We start from the raw sequence: 25,705 nt of genomic DNA, 5'->3' as shown, positions 1-25,705 counted from the left end.
TGGGGTTAGGTAATTCAGGATAAATTCAGGGTTCTTCTGTGGCAAGCATATTTTGTCTAGTTTCTGTGTTTGGTTGGTACAGTCTGGGCTGGGCTTCCTTTTATTCTTTGCTTACCTATACTTATAAGGAATAAGTAATAAAATCTATTTTTTATTCTGTGTGCAACTTACACATACACTTGGGGAGCAGGAGGCTCCAGATGGACAGACCAAAGAAGTTTATTCTGCCTGGAGACCTGAGCAGCACCTGAAGCTTGAGGGCTGCTGGCACTGGCTGCAGATACGTACCTTTACTAGTACATTCTATTGACAGGCGACCTAGTGATAAAACCAGATCAGGACTTAGCAATTTCCTATCTAAAAGCCTGCTGATGAATACTGCTATATGTGAGCAGGGTATTCTTATTTTTCTGCTGTGAGAGTTAACAAAATTTCATCATTGTGTAAACACTGTGAAAGAAAAATTAGCTGTCCCATCTGCTTTCCTCTGACTAACATTTCTTCCATCACATGTTTAACACTAAGCCTCTCTGATGGAATTAAAAATAGATGGCTATAGAGGAGCCCACATCTATTAATTGACACTCAGTCTTTGAAACTTACAATCATAAAATTACTGGAGTAACAGACCCAACCAGGCATTTATATAAGAGTCAGATTTTCATTAAAGGCACCAGTTGCACTGTTTCTGTATCTCATCAACTCAGTGGAGAAGTTCAAATATGAAGATAAATTGATGAGTCTTATACAAACTGGAAAAGTGAAAAGGGTTAATTTTAATTCCTCAGGACAGTGAAAAGCAGAAGGTTTCATTTATTATGAGCCTCATACCAGCCTATCACTAAAGTATCTGATCGTCTCAGATCACTATTATAGTGACAGTGAATAATTGATCTTTTTGTTTGACGGCATGATACAAAAATGGAAGAGGAAAACTATTCCACTCTGAGCTTGTCACAACCTAAAGGGTTATCTGGCCTGTAGGTGTGTAGAGATTACAACTGTGAGTTTTTAGGACATGGAAGCTTTATCCTTTAAATCTTGACTTTATTAGAGGTTACCACAAATGTCACAAAAGTAAATATTAATAAGTATACCTATGATTAATAACAAAATATGTGTCAAGCTACTACAAATTATCAGCAATCAATAGTACAGCAGTGATCAATAATAGCAATAATCAAAGTAGCAATCAAGTATATGTCTAAAATAATATATATTGCTACAAACTTAGAACTGGTGAAGCAAACTTATCAATAATATAATATGCTTGTGACAGATTACCAATATGTGTATATATAAATATATATATATATATATATATTCATGCTACTGAGCGCATTAAGCAGATTCTAGAAAGGGGTATTCCAACCCATCCCAAAAGTGTGTCCAAACTACCCCAGAAGTGGGAGGACAAAAGGAGCTGTCCCAAATAATTTTTTTTCTGGACTGTTTTCTGTTCTTGCAACTGCAGTAGCCAATGGCAGTTCCTGATTAGTACTTTTTCAGAATATTTTCCCCTTTTCCAAGACTACTTTTTATGCTTTCAGACAATAAGTTACCATTGCACCTCATTGGTTTTGGTATCTCAGAATGTCTCTGGTTTCTGTGTACCCAGCTGTGCTTCAAAGGTGCCAGCTGTGCTTCTCAGAAATGCTTCTGAATCACAGGCCTGGTTCCCAGGCTAAGAGCTACCAGGCTAGTAGTCATGTTGCCTCTTAGTAGTTCAGCAGATATTTTCTTCTACTCAGTAATTTTCCCTTCTAATCAGGTTGCTTTTATGGCTCCTCATCAGAGTTATAAGTGCAACTTTTAATTGTACAATTAATAAGAATTTCATCAGAAAAAAGTAAGATACTTGGGTACAAAGCTGATAGTTTATGTAGAGAAATTAGGTAAAATAAAAATGTGTGGTATGGTCCTCTTTTTTACCTATTGCTTAGTAGTTGTGACTTTAATTCAGGATCAGGCATTACACCCAAGCAGCTTTTAGATTCCTTCTGTGCTTGAGAACATTTGCCATCTTCTGGAAGAGGGTACAGCAGCCAAGCTATTCCATGACCTGTGCTATCTCCTGCTTGCACCGAGCAACACATGTATAACAACTGAGCAGGACAAGGATGAAAATCCAAGTACACCATTACTGTGGGAAGTGTCCAAACCAGTGCGAAGATAAGTTTCTCTTCTGGAGGAGATAGCCACATGTAAAAGAGGAATAATTCTAATAGGAATTATTAAAGTTCACAAGTATTCGTGATCTTAATCCTGTGGACATTGACCTGAATAGCAGCAGACTTTGGTTCCTATCTGCATTTTGGAAATGGTAGAGACATGACTGTGCTCCCTGTGGTGTGAATCCCTCAGTTGTTTTGTGGATGGACATAGGGCTCCATCTTGTACTGAAAATGCTCTTAGTGATTAAGACAGAAGTAAAGGAATGATGATCTTGCAGGATCACAGTAGAGACAGGAGACAGACAGTGTTAGTGCTTGGTTGCTAAATAAGTCACCCTGGAATGTCACATACATATTTTTTTTCTTTTCTTTTTTTAACAGTTTGGTTGTTTGTAACAGGATTTCAAGTTTATCAAAATTTGAAAGGCAGACCCAAACTATGAGAATAGTTCTATGATTCTATGGAGTTGAAGAAGCTGCATAACCACCTAAACTGTCTTAAACAAATTTGCAAGTATAATGTTTGAAGTTTTACTGAGATGATGGCTGAAACAGAATATGTTTTCAAAACAAATTGAAATCATAACTATGATTTCCTTAAAATTCCTGTCTTATTGTAGAAATATTGGGCTACTTCTCTCACTATATGCTACTGAATTATTCAGTATTATATATGGTTGCAAAATGTATTGATTTTTTTCTTATAGATAATTATCATTAATCTTATAATTGCATTTGAGACAGCTGGATGAGTAAAACAATAAAGCTGTTAAAATTGCATCAAAAGAGGTAGAGACATTGACAAAAAGAGTGAGATTCTGAACTAGAAAAGCCAGTACTTCCTTTTGAACTAGAAAAACCAGTAGCTTTAAATATGGTTATATGACACTCATAGCTAAGACTATCAAAGGAATGCATGTATTGATATAATGTATGTATCTTTCACATCTATGTATCTTCCACAACTGATGTCATGTTAATGATTAAAACCACTACACTTCTGACTCATATATTATTAATTGTGTCTTCTGTCAGTGTTAATCATGTATTCCTTTGATGCACACAAGTTCATGTGTCAAGCCATTGTCTGGAGATAGTGTTACTTAATACGTATATGGTGAAACTCTTCATAGCTTTTCTTTTTCATATTGTTGAAATATAATATTACTGTATTTAAAACACAATCTAGTCAATTACAATATTAAGTTGAAATATAAAGAATTGACTAAATGTCATCTTTTTGGTAACCAATTTTTCTTGAGCTTATTTCCTGTAACAACTATTTAAGTTCTTGTGGCTACAATTTGAAGTAATGTTTCTAACTCCAAAAATTGCAGTGTCCCATTCTAATTAAAGTCTAATTAAAGTCATGAACCAAAATGCAAGCAATAAATAAATGGAAAAAAGGTCAGAAATTAATCATGTTGTTTTGAAGTCTTATGGATGGATGGATGGATGTGATAAAAAAAATCCACAGTGGATCTTACAAAAAACCTTTTCCATATACATAAAAATTATATTAGATAAATATACCTTAAAATCAGTTAAGTCATTACTAACTGAAGATATTTTTTAGTTACAAAATACACTTCATTGAACTACACCCTTCAGGCCTGTAGAGAACTGTCACCCTTTGGGATACTTTCTTACAGTCAGAGGCAACTAGCTAGGGAAACACTTGTATTGCATATACAAATTTTGAAATGTGACTGTCCTGTTGGCACTTCTGGCTTTCTACTTTTGGGAACATCATGTTATGAGTCACCCCAAGGTGTATCGTTGCAAACAGAAACTGAAAGACAGTTATCTGTTTCCCATCCTCCTTCCCCTATCAAGTGCATATGCTGTCTTCATTGCTTTTAAGATATTCCTTTGAAGACATTTCTGTGATTTAGCTTAACAAGGCTGACTATTTATGCACACTGTTAACTGATGGTATATGCAAGCTGATGCAACTTAGTTTAGAACACACTGAAATAAAAAGTTAATTGGATCATTTCAAGTTCTATGAAGTTGAATTACTTCGTGCTTTCAACAAGCTAAGAGCTGGCAATACCTCTATTTGTAGCTTTACTGTCATCTACATATTTGCAATTGTGTGTTCTGCAGTATTTAATACCTGTGAGACATTTTACCTTTATGTTTTATGTGGAATTGTGATATTGCAGGTTACATTAAAGTTGACCTTTTAGCACCATTTGCGACTGAAATATAGAACATCTTGAGGGAAGGATTTAATATTCAGAGGAATTAGGAGGTGGTTTAGTATTTCCAAGCTGGAATAAGTTTGTTGCAGTTAAAACCTATAACATATTCCTTACACACTGAAAGGAAAATATTGCTGTCACTATTCCTTTAGTGATTGTCTAGACATTCCCTTGGTCTCTGTTAACAGCTCATTTGTATTTTGAAATGGAAACTCATCTCTGCTTCCCTCTGACAGGGATGTGGTGGGTCCCCAGCACAGAAAGGACATAGATCAATTGGAGCAAGTCCAGAGGAGGGCCATCAAGATGATTAGAGAGATGGAGTACCTCTGCTGTGAGGAAAGGCTAAGAGAATTGGCATTTTTCAACCTGGAAAAGGGAAGACCTCAAAGTGATATAATTGCATCCTCCCAGTAGGATGCACTGTGTAACTATGTCCCTTCTTGAGTTGGAAGGGACCCACAAGGACTATCGAGTCCAACTCTTAAGTGAATGGCCCATATAGGGATCAAACCCATGACCTTGAGTGCTATTAGCACCATGCTTCAACTGACTGACCTAATCTTAGTACCTGAAGGGAGCCCACAAGAAAGCTGCAGAGAGACTATTTACAAGGCCATGTAGTGACAAGACAAGGGGGAATGGCTTCAAACTGAAAGACAGTAGGTTTAAATTACATATAAGGAGGAAATTCTTTACTGTGAGGGTGGTTAGACGCTGGAACAAGTTGTCCAGAGAAATTGCAGATGCCCCATCCCTGGGAGTATTCAAGGCCAGTTTGGATGGGACTCTCAGCAACGTGGTCTAGTGGAAGGTGTCCCTGCCCACAGCAGGTAGTTAGTACTAGATGATCTTTAATATCCCTTCCAACCCAAATCATTCTATGATTTTATGATTTTTAGCACTAATCAGAAAATCCACTGCATTTGGAAACTGTTAAAGTTTTCCTTCCCTGTGCTTGCCAGTGAGCAGTGATGCTGCTGCAATGGTGAGGAAATGGCTTTTCAAAGCAAAGTACTGTGTTTTGTCAAGAAAAATGCAATTAAATAATAAAATGCCTTGTCTATACTTATCATTCCTTCGGAAGCAAGGCTGGTGGCTTTTTGGCTAAGAGATGACAGTGCTATTTTCAAACAATCTAATTTTAGTCAGTCACTCAGATGTTAAGAGTCATCTTTGAAGGTACCTGTTTTTCTCTCCCAGAGGTCAGGTATCTAACTTTGAGTACTCTGAATTACATTTGAATTAGGTAAGATGTGCAAATAATTCAATTTCCACTTTCTTGGTATGGATTCTGGGTCACAGTGGCTATTTATTAATCTGTACTATCTCAATTTCCTCTCTGTAAAACTGGTCTTTTAACCAATCAGGGTTCTTCGATGTGCCCTTTCTCAACTGTTAGAAAACTTACCCTATTAACAAACCTAAGATCTTCATTACATCATGATGGCTGGCTGTATGTTTTAGGTGGATTCTTCTGGGACCTACTAGCTCATATCTTTCTTCTCCCTTTGTAGTTATATGAACACTTTCTAGATTATAAAACTAACATACAGATGAAGTCATATAACAATTTACTAGGTTGATACAGTTGCCAACTTTTCTGTGATGATAGGATGTAAAATAAACATTTTACATCCTTTGTTTTAGCCTCAAGATAATGTTAAACAAATTCTAATTTTTATTAAAATTAAAAAAATTTATTAATGTTGTCAGATCTCATGGTTTAAGTTTGGATTTTTACACTAATCAATAAAATACCTCTGTTATGCAAACTAGATTCTGTATTTTTTATATATGCATTTGTCTGTACCTGTAGTTATGATGTACTCAAAGAGATTTGCCTTTGTCTGGATCTGCAGTCTTTCATGTTGCTGTGGCACGGAGACAGAAAAAAATATAGCCAATATTTATCCAGCGATGCTTTGAAGCTAATTTTTTGGTTGTTTGAGTAAGTGTTGCCAGGGTAATGTTTTACTCTTTTTATTATATTTCTTTTCATTGTAGTCAGTGAAGTGTGTACTCTTGAATTTATTGTTTTAAGCTGTGCTGTCATCTCAGTTTTATACAGGCATGATAATTATTGTTACACTTGAAAATCTTGTTGCTTGGCTAGATATGCAGAGAAACAAGATCATAGGTACCAGGAAACCTTTTCTTCCCTGGACCATTCCTTGGTCACTGCTTGCTGCAGCATCAGGGACTAGTAGCAGCATAGCAAAGGAAACTAGGCTTGTGGACATGCCCATCTTGCTCCTTTTCTTCGGGTTTCCTGGTGTACACAAGTTCAAGCACATTTGTCATTATTTTCAACAGATTTTCAACATCAATTTCTGTTTATTTTCATTAAAAAGACATAACTGTTCCTATGCATTCAGTTGGGAAATTTACTCTGATTTTTGCTTCATGTAGCTGAAGGGAATATTGCATATGGGGAAAATAAACAACTTAAAAAAAATCCCCAAGCTTATATTTTTCTTGCAGCATTTTAAATTTGGGCTTTCAGTCAGTGTGGTATTGAGTTATAAACCAGTGTCAAAAATGACAGTTGAAAAAGAGTTTTAAAAAGCTTTTGTGGATAAACACTCTGGTTTAATACATAAAGACACACAATCCTCAGTCTGCTAGTCTTCACTTGCAAAGTTTCATGTTTAATTTAAATCGAAATTGTGTCCAGTTCTTCTGTTTACAATTAGAATTAACATATGCTTCTTAATAATGTTTTTCATTAAAGCTTCCAAGGAAAGACTGGCTAGTCTCCCTCTCCCACTTAGCCAAGTTATCAAATGTAGAAATCTACATTTGAACTGTATTTACTGGAGAGGAATAACCTAATCTACATTTGAACTGTATTTACTGGAGAGGAATAACCAATTTTATATGCCTTACATCCTAAGGTAGTGTTGAGAAATAAGTTCAGTGAAGGTAGATCAATGTGAAGCTGCAGTGTGAGATGCAGGCAGAGCTCTGGGTGGTCAGAGCCCCAGGAAGGGGCTGTGAACTGCTCTCTTATGCACAGGGACTTGTGGCCCTAGCAGGTGACTGGACACTCAGAGACACAGCAGGAGCCAGAGAATCAGGAGGAACAGAGAGGCTTTTGAACGCTTGAACTGTGAGGTATAAGAACCCAGGGTTTTCTTTGTTCAGGGTCCCTCCTTGGAGGCATCCAGGTCAGGCTGTTATTTTGTTGTTTAGTTATTGTACCAAGATTAAATAATTCTAAATAATTAAATAATTCTAAGGATCTGGATGTCTGAGACTCTACTATGGGAAACCTGGAGTCAAGCTTGTAAGGAAACCTGGTCTGACTGTTTCAGTGTGGGGTGTTTAGCTGTGAAGGAGCTTCAGTCCCAGCTCAGGTGGTGCAGATGTGGTACAGAATGGCTCCTGGATGGTCAGACAGGAAAGTTTCCTTAACAACAGATGAACTTTGGTTTTGTATTTTACTTGTATAGATTTTTTGCATTTGGGTTTTTTTAACTCCATGGACTCTGTGGATGAACACATTGTTTCCCTTCCCTGGTGCAGTACAAAGAGGTTAATCTATATGTAAGGTTTCATGTAAATAATACTTACTTTTCAATCCCATAGATACTCTAATTTTCAGATTCTTTCAGAGGATAGTAAAAGACAGGCTTTTGGTTTGCGTTTTCCTCACTTAACAGCTTCTTCTTTATTTTCAGTGTAAGTGCCTCCACCTCCTCTCCACTGATATCTTCCACCTTTGGGCTGTATTTCAAGGTGTAGTCTTGCTGCCTGCATCTGTCACTGCTCATTTTTCAAATGACGTTAATGTGAACCTGAACTGATTTCTGACATCTGGCTGTTGCCCAAGGCATTATGAACAGACAAGAAAAAGCCCAAAATCTTGTTAATTTGCCTTTGATGCTGCTTGGCAGCATCATAAGTAGCCTCAGTTCCTGAAACTGTGTGTTAATTGTAAATATATTCTTGCACTACTGTATGCTTGTTTGGTATTTGGGTGTCTTTTGGTCTCTCAAAAAACTGGGGGACATAGGGGGTGTTTTTTAGATGCAAAGAAAAATACTGCTCCTGAAGTCTGTGAATTAGGCTTCTATACTCACACAGGGACACCAATAGAACAAAACCACCAAAGTGCATGCAACTAATGTACATGTATCCCAAGGATACGTTGTTTATACACACATGAAACATTCCCTTCTGCCTTTGTTCGTAGAAGAAATATTCTCAGAGCTATACTTGCACAGTGCCTAGCAAAGTTATAACATATCAAATTATAATATAAATTATAGCAAGTTGTAATACAAATTACTTTAAATAATAATTGCCATAAGACAGCAGGAGTGCATCTGATGGCTCTAACCTGTTCAAGACCTGCAAATGCTGTACAGTGAGACAGATTGCTTGGAAGCTGGGCCAACAGAGTAGCATTAAATCTGCAAGGAATTAGCACTATCATATGCCTGTCCCACTTGTATCTCCAGGAGCAAGCTGATTTCTTTCAGCGATGTCTTCTCCTGAAGGATAAACATTCAAAAGAAACAACCAAACTAAGAACAGTTCTACCGAAACACTTTGCAGACTGCAGGTATCTGTGTATCTGTACATGTTTTTCTCTGAGAGGACAGACTATGAGAAAACTATGTGCATCAATGTTAGACATATTTGCTGGGCTTGTAGAATGAGGTTGTAGCTAGAAAAGTGGTACCAGTTACTCCTTGTTGTTTGCTCACACTCATGCAGAATAACTGTGTCTACAGCCTAGGCAGAGCAGAATGTCTCTCAGCAGCGCAAGAAGGTGCTGCATTCTGTGCTCATCCAGGGGCACGTTTCCTTCTGCCTCATCCTGCTTCCAGGTGATCAGTGGGCAACTTGTCTGTCTGAAGAGGACTTGACGTTCTGGTACATGGTTTCAGGGAAATGAGGGAAATATGCATTACTACAAAATAAGCTATGATTCACTGCCCTGTTTTTTTCTCGGTGTAGAAATCTGAGGATTAGAACAGGAACAGATTCTGAATAGGCTTCACCTGACTTTTATGGGTCAATCAAAGCTGTATGCTGCTGTAGAAAATTATTTAGGCATGGGATTGTAGTCATATGCAGTAAGAATGAGACTATAGGATGCAAAGTTTTCAAATTAGAGCAAGTATGACTAATTGAATGTTTTCAGAATTTTGACTTAGTTTTGCCTTTGACAAAGCTCTGACAGTCCCTGCGATCCATATCCTGGTTTTGAGATTTCTCTCTCACTATGAGATTTATGATATTTATGAGATTTCTGAAACCTGCATAGGATCCTCAGGTGTGCTCAGGCTCTATCTAACCTGGATCTGTCAGCAGGTCTGATCTCCAGGGACAATGTGCACATTTTAGCATCAGTCCTAACACACCTTCCTAAACTATGTCTTACTGCAGGGCAGTATATACACATGTGTAAACTGCTATAGCTTCCTTCCCCACAGCCTGAGCATTGATGAGAAGGGAGATTAGTATTGTAGGCTGGGGATAGGTCTGGCAACTCGTTGATTATAGGAGCAGGATTTCAGGGAGTGCAGTAAAACACTGTCTTTCGTTATTTTCCTTTTTTTTTTTAATTGTTCTTTTTCATTCTCTTTAACTTCCTTCCTTCCTTCCTTCCTTCCTTCCTTCCTTCCTAACTTCTTTTCAGTGCTAGTCATCAATAAAATGACTTGGAACTGAACCTGGAATGTAAATATCATACTGTTCATGCTTCATTAGACAGAAAAAAAGAATAGTCAGCATGATTTCCACAGACCTAGTTTGAAAACTAATCAGCATAACATTCCAACATGTTCATATAGTTTCATATTTTTACACAATATCAAATTTCATAAAGGACATTAAGGTGCTGGAGCATTTCCCAATAAGGGCAACAAAGCTGGGTCTGGAGCACAAGTCTGATGAGGGAGCTGGGATTGTTTAGCCTGGAGAAAAGGAGGTTTGAGGGGAACTTTATTGCTCTCTACAACTACCTGAGAGAAGGTTGTAGCCAGGTGGGGGTCAGTCTCTTCTGCCGTGTCTCTAGTGATGAGAGGAAATGACCTTAAGTTACCATCCCTGGAGTGGTTCTGAATAGATATTAAAAGATTTTTTTTCACTGAAAGAGTGGTTAGACATTGGAATAAGTTGCCCAGGGAGGTAATGGAGTCACCATCTCTGGAAGTGCTTAAGAGGCATCTGGATGTAGCACTTGGGTATATGATTTAGGGGTGATGGTTGGATGGTGAGGTCTCTTCCAACCTTGATGATTTTGTGATTCTTTGTTTTCTGTACTTGTAATAAAAAACCATAACTTGTAGTCTGAAAAGACTTTATGTGGAGGAAATTTGGACAATTAGGCAAGGAAATATTTTCGGTTTTTGACTAAGAACTATTCAGACACTTCATTCCTAGGTTCTTTTTATTAACTAAATTTTTAATGATGGAATACATGCCTGAATTATTTCTGTGCCTCAGTACAGCCGAAAGGCATGATCCTGAGATGTTTTAATGGCTATATGAACTCAAACTCTGCTTCTGTGATCACTGTTCTGAATCTTTATTTGTTATAATAAATTTCTCCTATGAGAATAATGTAAATATTTCATTCTGTAAATATAAGATTTTATTTTAACTATGATGGTTTTCTGCATTCACATCTTTAAATATTTTGAAAGGGATTAGTTGAAGAATAAGTGGAAAGTTCAGTCAGTGTGATACAAGTAAACAAATAAATATGAATCTTATTTTCTCTTTAAAATGGTCTCTTAATGAAGTTTTATCTCGCCTTACTATGTCACAGAGCAGTACTGTGGCGAGTCTGCCATACAGACTGCAAGGTCTGTCTTTCTACATATTGGGTTTCAAAGTATAGATCTTGCCAATTCTTACATGTAGATTTAATTCTGCAGTGATAAGTAGGTCCCTGGACTTCAGTGGGAGCAATTCCATGGGCAAAGCTAAGTGTGTGCAGTCAATGTACATACTAGAGAGCTAGTATTGATATAGATGGCTGTAGAGGGTGGTTTCTGTTACTTCTTTTTACTTTTTTTTCTACAGGCTATCATCATGAAGCATAAAAAAAAAATATTAATTTATGTATAGTCTGTGTGCATATATATGTACAAATATTGCTCTGAGGGAGGCTCTTTTTTTTTTTCCTGAGAGCAGGGTTATAATTATTTTCTATTAAGTAGGTTCCACTTGTCAGAAACCTAAATTATAGAAGTCAAAAAGAACTGGGGAAGATTCTGGGTTTCTTCAGGTATTTTCAGTTATCTTCAGTTATCTTCAGTTAAATTTATTCAGTTAATATCTTTGAATTTTTCAGTAGCTTTTGATAGAATTCTATATGAAACTTGACTTTCTTTTTTTACCTGTCCTTATTTTTGACATAACCATGAAATTAGAGCTGTACTGCTCACATCATAACTGAGTGCAGGAGTTCCTGCTTTATCAGAGCTTTGACTGAGGACTTGCTAAGAAAGTTTGGATTATAATGATGTTGGTATTTAGGAAAATATGGCTTGTTTCAAGTAACCTGGACAGCAAAATCACTTGAAAGCCCAGTGTAACTAGCCAGTTAAAATTGCAGTTGCTACATGTTGTAAGCTCAGGAATATCAGTGCTGGACTTCATGAATTTTCACCTATTTCTCATAGGTTAATTTACAGATTTAGCTAAAACTTGTAGTGCTTTCACAGAAACTTGAAATTATAGTCTCATATGCTCTTTTCCACCATTTCCATCTAGTTGTGAAATGCAGGCCAGTTTGGTGCATATGTGGGCCATTATTTGTGATTATTCTCTGATGCAGTCTTGGGAACTCTAGGAGTTTAGTTTGGCTACTCATGCATCTAGAGGGAATTTCGTAAGTGATGCACTTTCTGGAAATGCTTTCAGATGTATCACAGTCTCACACAAGGCTTTTCTACGTAGAAACCCAAAGAGACAAGAAGGAGACTGTAGACATTTCTGAGTGTATCATTAGGATACACCTTGAGGATCTGCCCCTCCTCTATGTGGTTCATGGTAAATAGTAGCTGAAGCTCTCATCCCAAGCAAGAACATATGCATGTTCTAGAGATTCATTTTCAGAATTTTCTCTCCCTGTTAACCCTGTTTTCTCCTCTGATGAATTTTAATACATATGCATTTTCTGCAGGACAAAGTCTAAACTGTAATAGAAAGCTTCATTAATATTAGTTCTAATAGTTTATAGTTACTAAGGTACAAAATACTAAGTTGATGCTATACTATTAGGTGTATTCCTGAGTGGAATAAATATTTTATCAATGTGTGTGAGATAGGAATTGCTGCAGTACTTACACTGCATAACTTTCATAGATTTTGTATCTCAAATGGTTGCAAGTAAATCTTCATGACAAAACGATGTATTTGCCTCAACATACACAGTTTGAAGACAAACAATTTTAAAAGTAATGCACAAATATTTAACTTTTTATTGAATATTTTCCTTTTGTCTTCTCTTACACTTGACACTTTAGGTATTATAAGTCCAGTTGGATAGGAAATTATCATAGCTATAAAGAAATAGCCTTATAGCATTGAAATATCAGGTATCTCTCATTTCCAAATATGTACAGCTCCCATGGTAGGCCTGAAGAGTCAAAATACTGGAGTTTAAATCTATCATCTGTTAGAACTGAATTAATTAGAATTCAGTATAATGGAATTCAATAAAATTAATTTTATACCTTTTGTCACTAGGTCTCTAATCACAATTTTACAAGAGGAAAGAGGGGGAAAATTGTTTACAAGATAAATTGAAAAATTAGGCTAAAGTTGTTCAGAGAATATTGCTGTTAACAGTGACAGACAGCAAAGATTAATCAGTTAATAGAGCTCAGATGCAGCAGTCAAAAGTATACAGTAGATCTACAGTTTTACATGTAAGTGCAAAATTATCAAAAAACATAATCTATGAGATACAGAAATTAAAATGTGCAAAAATTTGTGAATTATTTACACAATAATCCAGATGCATTTGTCTCAACACTTTATTAGTCTTGTGTATTTATATAAACGCTGAGATTAAATTTAAGAAGTATTAAACCACTATTAAATAAAGATGCATGAGATTGAATGCATAAAGTTTATAGTGTGTGTGTTTCTTGTGCTGAAGTATTGTTTATTTAAAAACAGTGCCATGCTGACATACAGACTGTATTTTCCTTACAAAATTCTGGAGCAATGGTGGTATTAGAGATATATCTAAACATGATACATGAACTGACCATGAAGTTGCCTTGCATGGAAATGTTCTTTTCAAGGTGAAGTGAAATGAAATCTCCTTTAAGGAGAAAAAACATAACCAAAAAAACCACCAAAAAACCAACCAACCAACCAACCAACCAAAAACCCAAGAACCACCACCCCCAACAATAAAAAGAATCATTATAAAAATATTTTTAAATATTTAAGAGTGTAAAACTAAAGAAGGGAAATCTGACAGAAGCAAGTTAAGGACTTGTCAGCATACATTTGCTTAAAATTCAAAATTTACTCTTTTTTATGTGACTGCATCATTCTTCTCTAAAACATTGAGAGTTTAAAACTTTCAAATATTTAAAACCTGTTATAAATCACAATGTGAAGATCATGGGAAACGTGTGGTTTGTAGATGCATGGACATGGATCCATGCCTGTGACTGTTGTTAAATATATTACTAATGTGTATGTTTTTGTTTACTGAAAAAGTAAACCATAATATAGTCAGGCTTAACTTCCTCATAAATTAAAACAGTAAATTCATTATAAAATACATTTTGTAGTATGTTGTATTTTCCATATGTTATGTTGTACTATTGAAAATACCTTAGCAAAAAAATACTGTCTTTTGTCTGGTGTAAATACCAGGTTTACTCTACTGATTGGTTAACAGTCACAGAAAAAAAACTTAGGTCAGTATTTTCATTAAGAAATGATGAAGCTCAACTATAATTAGCATGAACATTGTATGTATTGTTACATATGGTCTCAACAACGGAAATAAGTTGTTTAAAGGTTTAATCTAGAACTGTTGGTTTTTTACATCTGGAACTTTTTGAAAATTTCTGCTGTTAATTTCTTCTGAAGTAAATGTTGAAATCTGAAAAAATATCATCTGATCAGATTGCTTACTAGACAAGGTCTTTCTAAAGAAGAATCTGGGCTCTGCAAAAATAAACAAGTCATGAAAAAAGAGGAAAAATAGCATTCAGTGCTAAAATACATTCTTCAGATAGCTGAAAGGACTTCCAGATTTTTAAATGAACATAGCTTCTTTCCTACTATTTTTCCACTCTTATGATTTTTTTGTGCAACTAGGAAGTGTGAGACAGCATGAAAAAATCATCAATTTAATAGGTAAATTGTGCATAATAAGTTAATTCCCTTTGATGTCTTTCCATAAGATGTTTTCTTACTTTCTTTAAACCTCACAATTGTCTTTATGTATAGTCCTCAGATTAAAGTCAGCCATGGAGCTGTGATTATTTCTCCATACTTTTCTGACTATTTGACAGTACTTCAGAGTCCACTTCTGTCAGTGCAGTGCAGAACACAAAAGTGAGTTACTATTTGGTTGTTCTCATTACCTCATGAGCCAGGAGATGTAACAATACTTTCAATTTCTTTATGTGAATTTCAGTTGAGCCATATTAGTGTTCTGTTAGATCAGCTTGTTTGAGTGACAATAACATTCATCTGTTGGTATGGTGTAATATAAATATACTGTAGCACTGTACAAAATTCTGTTCCATTCAGCAGAATCTCTGTTGCCCCCTTTTTCAGATGACGGTTGCTGCTGGTACGAGCATTGAGAATAACATTCAAAGGACCATATCCTGCCCTAATGTATGTTCAAAATATCTTGGTTTTTTGCGTAACTTAAATGTGAAGCCTCCTTACGTGAATTTGATATTTTGTTGCCCACAGAAGCTTGTGCATCTTGAGGTTACTTCACATTTTATATTTCAGGTTCAATGAATATTGTACTACAAGTGAGGTCTCAGCCTACCAAAATTACAAAATTACTGTATATGCAGTTTGATCGTGCAGCTAAATAAAGATAATGATAATATATTCATAGTTCCTTCTGCATTTACCTTGCTTCCCAGCCAGCTCAATGCTCCTGTCAGTTGAAATCTAGAACAGCAATAGACAAAATGAGAAAAGCAGTGAGAGGCTATATTTATTCTACATAATCTTGTTTTAAATTGGGCTTTGATAGAAAGATGTGTAATAATAAATTTGAAAGGAAGGTAATTTCATTTTTCATGTTTAGACAAATACATACCATGACTTAAAATAGAAGGATGGAGGAGTTACTATTGCTTATGAAAGGTAGAATAAGAATAGTATCCAGTTAACAAAAGAAGCAAATTATTCACTTGTAGTATAATAGGTCATTTATCTTTTTTTACCAAAATTATACAGATAATGGAAAGTTGTTGGTCCAAAATTGAACTCTTATACAGTAATGGGGGTACATGAAGGAAAACTGGGATGTATCCCAGAGAAAATAAACTATTTTATAGAACTTTTTTTTTAAATCATGTAATGTGTTTAATAATTTCTTTTTCAGCTATAGATTATCATGTTTATAGAGGAACTAGCAGAAGGAATTCTGGATAAATATTTCCATCATCTTAAGTTCTTTGAAAATATACCAAATAATCAAAGTAAAAGCACAATCTAGTTAAAGTAACTAATAGACAAAAAGAAAAAAATAGTGTGATTTATTATTGGCAAGAAGTGAATTTGTCCTCCCTGTCTGTTAAAAAAAAAATCATCATCTTAAACCACTCTTTTTTTCCGGAAAGTTTATGCTCTTAGGAGAACACAGACAAATTCCTTATACTGCATTCTTAGAAGATACTGCATCTGGCTATCTGAATCACTGTGGAATGATTCTGAATAAATTCCTTCAGTAGACCAGTGTTATAAATTCTTGGCAATGATTTACAGTGTTCGATTTCCTATGTAAAGGAAAAACACTTCTTCAATACATAATGTATGATTAATCTCCAATCTCTTCTAGATTTTCAACATGACTTTAACTTCTCCAATGCAACTGTAGTATTCCAGTCTGCAGTAGTACCATTTTTAATGGAAAATAGTAATATGAAAGATATGACAGAATTGCTGAGCATGGAAAAATGCACTCTTTCCATTTAGTTATAGAACTCCATGTGTTGAGGGTTTGCTCTGGTCCAATTTTCTCTCACCCCCCACACAATTACTATAAGTTGAGAGAAGTTTTACACAGACAAAAAGGATCTGATGTCGGGAGAATAATATTAAGATTTATTACTAGAAAGACAAAAACTAAAGAACTATATATACAACAATTCTAACTGGCAAAAGTGCTAAGAATTTACAGAAATACTCCTCCCCCCTTGTATCAGTTCAGGAGGAGAAGCAGTCTCTTTCTCCATTTCCGGAGCTACAGGTCTTTTAAATAATTTTGCAGCACTCAAAAGTTTTTCTTTTATTATCTCTAGGAGGACAGCTCCGATTCACAGCAACTGGAACTGTCTTTCTCTCTCTCTCTTCTATGTTGACCTCAGGGCCAGGCTTACCCCGTCCTGGACTAAGACCAGAGGCTGGGGGCTTACCCAGGCCCTGTGGGGTCTTCCATGGACTGCAAGGGGACACTTGCCTTACCATGATCCTCCCACAGATACAAGGGACAGTGGCTTTTGAGTCCACCTCTGTTTCTTGTGGGGTCCCTCCTCACAAGAGACAGTCCTTGATGGACCTCTCTAGCGTGAGTCCACCTTCGGGCAACAGTTCTTCCATTCTCTGCTGTTCCTTAGGGTCACAAATTCATCTGCACCAGCATGGATCCCTCACTGGGATCACAAGGTCCTACCCGAGCCCACTCGCTCCAGCGTAGGTTTCTCTCTCCACGTGCCACAGGTCTTCAGCAGGACTCTGTTTCATCTTAGACCTCCCACGGAGTCACATCTTCTTCATGCACTCCTCTGCTCTGGTGTGGGCTCCTTCGTGAGCTGCAGAAGGGGGTCTCTGCTCCCCAACAGTCTTCTACAGGTGGCAGGGGTTTTTAGTTTTCAGTCTCTTCCCTGCTGAAGGGAGAGAGAGAGGAGGGAGAAAAGGAGCCCCTCCTTTCGGGGTTCTCTTCTCTCTCCTCTGGCTGTCAGCTTTGACCTTTAAGGCTGCACTATCTCTCTGCCTGAAATTCCTTCTGCAGCAGTTTTTTCTCTACTCCATTACAGGAGAGAAGGGGGCCTGGCACCCCTTGCCTGGGCCAGATTTGGCCTGGGGTGGCGGGGGACACACGCCTGGGCGCAACAGGGCTGGCTGCTACGCTGGCTCTCCCATTTTTCTTCTGCCCCACAACCCTTCTCTTCCATTTTCTTAAATATGTAATTGGCAAAGGCATTACTAGAATTTTTGGTTGGCTTTGCTCCAGAAATCCACCTGGAAAAACTATTTTCAGCCCCAGGGAGTGGCTGGTCAGCAAACCCACGACACTATGATATCACTTCAAAATTGTTTGGGATCTTTAAGCTTTTTTTCATCTTTTGGAAAGTACATTAAGGCAGGTTATAAATAGATGCTTTCTTAAAAGAATGGAATAACATTTCCTTGAAAAGAAATGCATCAATCTCGACAAGAAAAGGCATAAAACTTAGAACTCATTAAATGCTCTTCTAGCTACATCTCCTGATTTTCCTGTCTTAATGTTGAATTTAATGTTTTTGTCTCTGCTTTAGAGATGGTGTAAGCTAGAGCCAGTCTTACTTCTTGGCTCTCTGAAGGTATCAGTATTGATAAAACAATTGACTAAAACAATGACCTAAAAAGGCATCTTGACTTAGATACCTTTCTTGTAGGTGATTGAAATTACATAATACAAACCCTGTTTTCCCAATTTAAGATGATTTTTAGGATAAGACTAACCTCACCTGACTATAGTTTCCTAAAAACCTGGAGTTCAATTGAGCTATGATGCAGCCACTTTCATCAAAGAAAACAAGGTATACCATTTGAAGAATCATCCCCTCTTAAGATAGCTTGGATGGAGATGTCTTTTTCTCTCAACTTAAACAATAGGTTAGGTGAATTGAATATCTTAACCTAGTCATCAGAGACCATTTTCAAAGCTGAAACTTGGAAAAAAAATTGTAATTCCTGTGTAAGTAACAGCGGAAAATCTTGCAATCCGGTTAAAAGACTAGGCTGTCATATTTCCCCTGAAATTTGTCCATGAACTAAAATGAATTCTTAAATTCTTTAATAAAAATTGTGAGTTCTCACTTCTAGTACAAATACATGAAAAATAAAAACTTTCATGTTTAAAACTACTGTTAATTTCCTTCAAAAGGGGAAAATAGCTCAGTTTAGCTGTGAAGGGCATGAAAAAAGGTTTTGCCATTATTACTTGCTTATACCCTAAGTCTTTGTCAAATGGTTATGAGGCCTTACTTTTAGATGCTCTCTTTATAAATAGGTGCAAACAACCAAATTCTTAACTCTATCAATAAGGAGATGCAGTATTTGTTCTGTTTTGGACTTCCAAACAATTGTCATTGATAGTTTATTGTATGCAGATTATTTTTTATACTTTAATTCCTCAAGTTTCTTTTCAGTTTTATCAGATTGTTAGGGCACTAGAAAAAGTTGCCCAGAGAAGTTGTGGATACCCCATCCCTGTGGGGTTCAAGGCCAAGTTGGAGGGGACTTTAAGCAACCTGGTCTAGTGGAAAGTGCCCTTGTGTATGGCAGGGGATTGGAACTGGATGATCTTTAAGATCCTTTCCAGCCCAAACTGTTCTATTATTTTCTGATTTTTGAATTTATAATTAATAATAACCAAAAATTCTGTTAATTACAAAAGAATCCTGTTCAGAAATATAATGCCTATCTACGTGGTATCCAAATGCACAAAGCCTTGAGCAAGAGCAAGAAGTGGAAATCTGCACTCGGCCTTTCACTGAGCATAATGTAATTGAAAAAAGTAATTCAAAACTTGGTGAATAATTACAAAGGGTTTTAACCATTCTTAAATTCCCTAGTTTCCTGATAATTGGAAACTGTTTATGTAGCTATTCATTACTGAGTAAAACCCTTCCTCTTAGGCTTTTTCCTCAGTATACTTCTATATTATGATTCACCATCCTTAAGTTAATAAAAAAAAATTTCTGAAGGAATAACTTAATGTAATTTGTCATAGAGCAGAAACAAAATTAATTACATAATTTATTTTATTCCATTGAGTTCCAACACCACAGTTACCTGTGTGAATCATAGTTTTAATAATGGGCATTAAGATTGACAAATCTACAGCTAGAACTGTTTGAATACATGGTAAATTTTCAATCATTGGGGTACATTATTCTGAAATGTTTTCTAGTTTCTTGTAGTTACTGTGAATTGCATAACTTTGTACTTATGACTATTCTATAAAAGGGACAACTGTAGAGGGTGACCTCAGAAGAACAAAATTTTCAGTCAGTATCTATTGCACTGGTTCAACGTTGTAATTACATGGAATTAATTATACACTTGTAATTAACTATAAAACTCAGTTATTTAGTCAAAAAGGCACAGTACATTTGTGTTGGCTTTTCTGGTTCTTAATCTCTTAATCTCTTAATCTAAAATATATTTCTAGAAGTGTTCATCTAGAAGCAGTATTTGAAATGCTAAAACTATAAAGAAAACATAGAGTAGATTACTCATGAGACATATATTCTAAAATATTAAAAATTGCTTTATTAAGCCTGAGTAACTCCTCTTAGTGTTATATGCTATGCTAACTTAATGAAGTTTACGCCTTCACCATTATAGGCTTCAATTTACCTTTATTCCCACATAAACTTTCTGTTTCTTGTTTCTTATAAAGTGTTTGCACAGCAGACACTGAGTGGAGAAATTGATACTACATACACTAGCAATACTCTATTGCAGATCATCCTCTTCTGTACTGTTTAGTGGGATAATAACTGCTATGTTTGCTTCCTTTTGTACAAGATATCCCAAATCATGACTCACTCACTCACTCACTCACTCACTCACTCACTCACTCACTCACTCACTCACTCTCTCACTCACTACCTACCTATCTATCTATTTATCTATCATCTATCTGTATTTTTAATAGATAGGTCTTTAAATAATCACTACAATTACTGTATACTTTGTAAACACCTTTTCTTGATAAGAAGTAATATTTGTAGATGTACATGTGCATTGTGATCTGCCTGGTTGAACATTACTGATGGACATAGAGCAACTTAGACAGAATGGTCTACAATACTTTGATATCTCAATGCTATTGCTTGATGACAGGGAACAGTGCAAGCTAATGGTCAGAACAAAGACAGAAAATTTTGTGCACAGATCCAGTTGCTGTGGCTGCTGACCTTGAGCTTCTGTAATATGGTAGTATTAATATTCCTTTTCTCTACAGCTCTTTAAAGTCCACAGTGAAAATGTAAAAACCAAAATAAAAAAGCCAATGGTGGCAGATATTAAACATGCTGTGTTTCTTCATTCAAAATAGAACTTTAGGATGTGTTTTTGTAAAATAAAATTGTGCTACATAATAAATGAAAACACATTTCACTGCATATAACTGAAAACTAATTATTTAATTTTAATCAAGTGCAAACACAATGCATTTTGTTATTGCCCCATCAGCTATAACACTACTCTTACATGAAAAGACCACATTTGTTTTGTCTAAAGAGATATGTACCTTCAGGAATTCTTCACTGAGCTAGGCAGAAGTTTTAGAGTAAGTACTTTGAAGTGCAGGGTTTTTTTAATTCCATCATATAAGCACAAATTTAAGCTTAATGTGCTTAACACTTTTTTATTATTTTATGGCTTTAGAAAAGATATAGAACATATCTATAGACATCTACAGAAGCTCTGTAGGAAAACTTCATTTTGTTTATATTTTGTCAAACTCAGCAGTTATGCAGTATCTTATAAAATTGGTGGGTTTCATTCATCAGCTATCTTAATTCTTTACACTACATCAAGAGGGTTACAGTAAGGAGAGAAGAGAAAGCTTTGGTAATATACAGATGCCTTAAAATATTAGCGTATTTGTTTTTCTCCTATATTAGAATGAAACTGTACTTCCAATGCTTTACATTTATTTTTATATCAAAGATTAAATCTTGCTTGTTTTCATAAGTTTGTTAATATGAATAAGCTGAGGATGTCTTTAAATTTAAGACAAATGCCTTTATTCTGAATCAGAAACAATTTTTCTCTGTGCTCGAAGCATTTCACTACACATAGGAAGAAAAATTTAGAAGCCTTAAAAAAACCTCCAGCCTTCCTCAGACTGCTAAAGCTCCATGAGTGTTCAACTCAACTCTTTCAGCTCTTTTTCAACATTTGTAGGAATCGGGGACTTACCAGACAGTGACCTATTGCTTGAAGCTACAAACCCATTTTTTTGATCACCTGATCCTTCCAAGTATCAGACACTCTTGGCACAGATGTCTTACTTATGTCTGTGAAAGGAAAAATACTCCTCTCCTTTGTCAAGTTTTTAGCCAGACTCCAGTGTTCAAAGTCTTCAGGATTTACTTTGTTCACAAATAAACTTGCAAAGTGAAAAGCAATTTGAATTTGTTCTCACTGCCAGTAACAGTGTAGCCCTGTATTTTCGGTGTGATACTAATATTCTGGCCTGCATCTCCCATTTCCCTGCCACAGGGCCAGCAAATCTCACTGTGCAATTCAAATTTCTGCCTCTGCTCCAGACCTTGTGACAGGCAATGAGCTGGTAGATCTGCTGCCTGGTCATCTGTGCTAAGTGTGTTAAATCATGAGGCAGAAAGAAATAGCACCAATGCTTTGCAGTTGAGGAGATGTACCACTGGCAAATGTGTGCCTTGGCAATAGTGTGGTGTCCTGGTCCTCAAGCATGTGGCTGCTCACTCATGGTAATGCTATTATGTGCATAGCATCAGTGTTCTGGTGTAGCTTTGCAAGCATTCCAACACTTTCCCATGGCATTTGGACTGACACAGGCCCAATGCATTGATTTGAGAGATTGAAAATGGAAAAATGGAAATCAGGAACCTGGAGCTGTAGTAGTGCTTGCGAGGATTTGCAAGAAACAATTCTCAGATGATATCTAAGTTTGGAACCTTTTTAATTTTAATTTTTATATATGTACTGGGCATTCCGCATCGGTAGCTCTGCTTTCAGTGACAGTATAGTGATTTGTAGGTGCTTATCTGTTGCATCTTGGGAGAAGAAAAAATGTTAAAATCAGTACATCAGTATCATGATGAAAGGTATTATATGAAAAAAGTCTAGATTGTGTTCACTAGGTGTTACTAGGCAGCTTTACTGAGCAGATCCACTGGAGTGAAACACCAAGGACTATGAAGATAGGCATCCCTCTCTCAGTGGCCCACTGAGAGGCTTTGTCATTGCTGTGGGCTGACCTTGGCCAGCACCTGTATGTCCACCCAGTGGCTTCCTTACTCCCCCTCTTCAGCAGGACAGTGGGAGAAAATAGGATTAGAAAGCTCATAGGTGAAGATAGAGGTGGGGACATCACATACCAGTTACCACACAAAGTAGACTTGGCTTAGAGAAAATGAGTTTAATTTATTGCTGATTAAAATTGGCTTGGATGGTGGGAAACAAAGAAAAAAATTAATTAAAATAACACCTACACACTTTTCCCAGGCTCAACTTGACTCCTTGACTCTGAACTCCTCTAGCCTCCCACTCTGAGTGGCACAGGGGATTGGAGAATGGGGATTAGGGGCAATCTGTAATAGCTCCTCTTGGCAGTTTGTTTTTCCTCCTCTGTTTCTCTGCTGTGGTGTGGGGTATTCCATGGGTTGCAGTGTGGACAGCTGCTCCAGTGCCTGAAGCACCACCTCCTCCTTCTCTTCCTTCTCTGACTTTGATGTCCACACTGCATTTCTTATTCCCTTTTCCCTTACCTCCCTCCTCCCTTGACTGTTTGTGGGTCTGTGCAGCCCCCCATCACCAGCACCTGGGCAGCGGTGCCCAGGACACCTGGGCAGCTGTGCTCTGAGCATACCTCACACACATGGAGCTACAAACAGGGCTGAGTGCTGAGACGAAAATATCCAGCTTTCAGACCTCTCTCTCTGAGCCACCATCTGCAAGACCAAATGAAGAAAAGTTCATCACCAGCGGCTTTCTCCCTCATCTGTGTACACCACATCTAAAAACAGCTTCCATGTTCTTTCAGGAAAGGAGCTGAGAAGCTTAAGTATCATGTTTTCTTCTAGAATCCCCCCCGACTTTCTGCTTTTTTGTTTGTTTGATTGATTGTTTGATTTCCCCTTTGCTTCTGAGACACATCTTCTGTAAGGAGACTTTCAAGCCACAGAAGGAAGATCTAGACTTGGAAAGAACTATTCTTTGGGGAGAAGAGCAGATTTTCATTGGTTTGGTAACATTTTTCCTCTGTATTATTATTGATAAAAACCTTAGCCCTACCATCAGAAAACAGGTGGGACAAAATCTTTCTATGTCAGAGATTTAACACAGAGTTTTGTAGAGAGCAGTGATGTTTCTAAATACTTCCCTTTACTACTGTTCTGGAATTTGCATTTGTCTCAGAAAAGAGGAATACAGAAGATCCACCAGCTGTTAATGCCTGAGAAATAACTCATTTGGCAAAAGGCAGTTGGCAAATTCCTTTGAAAGAATAAAAGAACATCATCCATCACAGGATGTGTGAAAAGTAAATCAGATCAGATTCAGTTTATTACTGTGTTTGAAAATATGCTATGTTTGTGGTGAACAGCTTTTGCTTAGTAAGGCTGGGAGGCTTTCTTTCTTACTGTTGTGACACCTTTGCTGGAACCAAGGAAAAGCAAAAGAGGAAGCTCTCCCTGTGCAAAGTGGGAAAGTTCCTTGACTAGAACAAGCTAACAATTAAATTGAAAAGGGCAGCCAAGGACTGGAAGGGGGGAAAATAATGGTGAGTCCTTAGCGTGGAGTCTGGAAGCAGGTGGAGGATCAGAGACACCAGTGGGAACAGGGGCTGGTGGCTCTGGGGGAGGGACATGAGCTGAGATGGATGAAGAGAATGGAGAAGGAAGTTTCAATGGCACAGTTCTCCCAACTGAAAAGACAGATGTCAAATTTTACAGGAAAGATGTCTCAGAGAGGATGAAAGTGGGACAGGGTTGCCCCCTCATAAGTTATCCTGAGTTTCAACACACAAAACTATGAATGACAGTATAATAGCTGGCAGTTGTGATATCTGCACATTTCTACTTCTAATTCTCTATTCAGCCCAGATTCTATGCTCTATATAAGGGATATCTAACATGCTAATGAGAAAATTATTAATTCCACTTTATTTTTGGGAATTCATAGAGATCATATTACCAAATATACCTGTAAACTCCTTAGACGTATGGATTAGTTCTAAGTCAGTGAAATAATCAATGTTGCACCGAGCTATATATTGCACTTAATTAAATATTTTAAGAGAAAGGCCCTAACTGTTAGTTCAACCACTCAACATGTTAAGAGTTCGACTTGTAGACAACAATAATCCTGCTACTGGTACCTAAGTAACACTCTTGTACTCTTCTAATATAGCCCTTTTACTGTACTTATATATATATATATATACAGACACACAGATGCATTACATTTTGAGTAGTGGATAGAAAGTTCTTTGTAATTGTTTCCCCAGCCAGTTCTGGTTTATTAAATTGCTAATAGTTGTCTGCTAGAAGAAGAAACAGACATGCCCTGAGAAAGAAAAGGAATTATTTCAAAGGTCAGTATTACTTAAGCACTTGTTTCATGCTTAAAGCAGATTGGAGTTAAAAATAATTGGAAAGCGTACTGATATTGCAAGTGACAGATCAGAGGAAAAAGCTTACACCAAAGATTATTTTCTGAGTTTCCTCAGTGCCTTAAGGATGTCACTGGCTTGAAAATGCACAAATGCTTTATAAAATAATGATGGAATATAATACTAAGGCAAGGATTAAACTTGATTTCAGTTTCCCAAAAGAAATGCCAGGGAGAAAGTCTATACTGTTAGACACTACTGTTAAACATTATATCTCAAATACAACATACTTATTGTCTTTGAGCTGTAATGACAGTCCATTTAAAGAAATTGATTAAGAAAAGCACTTCTTTCAATTTTGCATCTAATTTTTCGTGCTGCTGCAATATAAATTAGTTTATGTTTGCAAAAAGACAGAAGTAAGAATATTATTCTTCTGTAGAGTTTGAATTTCACTTGACCTTTGAATTACACCATTACTCTTTCATTCATATGTAGTAAGCCTATTAAAGGTTACTTGGGTAGTGATACAATGAATT

At 36.6% G+C, this 25,705-nt stretch overlaps 1 protein-coding gene across 12 annotated transcripts in view; it reads left to right on the top strand.

The window, feature by feature from the left end:
• The window catches only part of PPFIA2 (PTPRF interacting protein alpha 2), a 333,097-nt gene that overhangs the window by 165,665 nt on the left and 141,727 nt on the right, over positions 1–25,705 (top strand). For 6 of the 12 annotated variants that reach the window (XM_050324727.1, XM_050324724.1, XM_050324725.1 and 3 more), the window contains one exon: positions 15,161–15,223. The exons of the other annotated variants lie outside the window; for them this stretch is intronic. In XM_050324727.1, coding sequence (XP_050180684.1) covers positions 15,161–15,223 — 63 coding nt within the window. The remainder of the gene's footprint in view (positions 1–15,160; positions 15,224–25,705) is intronic. 12 annotated transcript variants of the gene reach the window in all.

This window comes from Myiozetetes cayanensis, unplaced genomic scaffold (genome assembly GCF_022539395.1).
Source record: "Myiozetetes cayanensis isolate MyiCay16 unplaced genomic scaffold, myiCay2020 scf3, whole genome shotgun sequence".
NCBI lineage: Eukaryota > Metazoa > Chordata > Aves > Passeriformes > Tyrannidae > Myiozetetes > Myiozetetes cayanensis.
The sequence above is the reverse complement of the archived record's forward strand: the minus strand, read 5'-3'. Positions and strand labels throughout refer to the sequence as shown.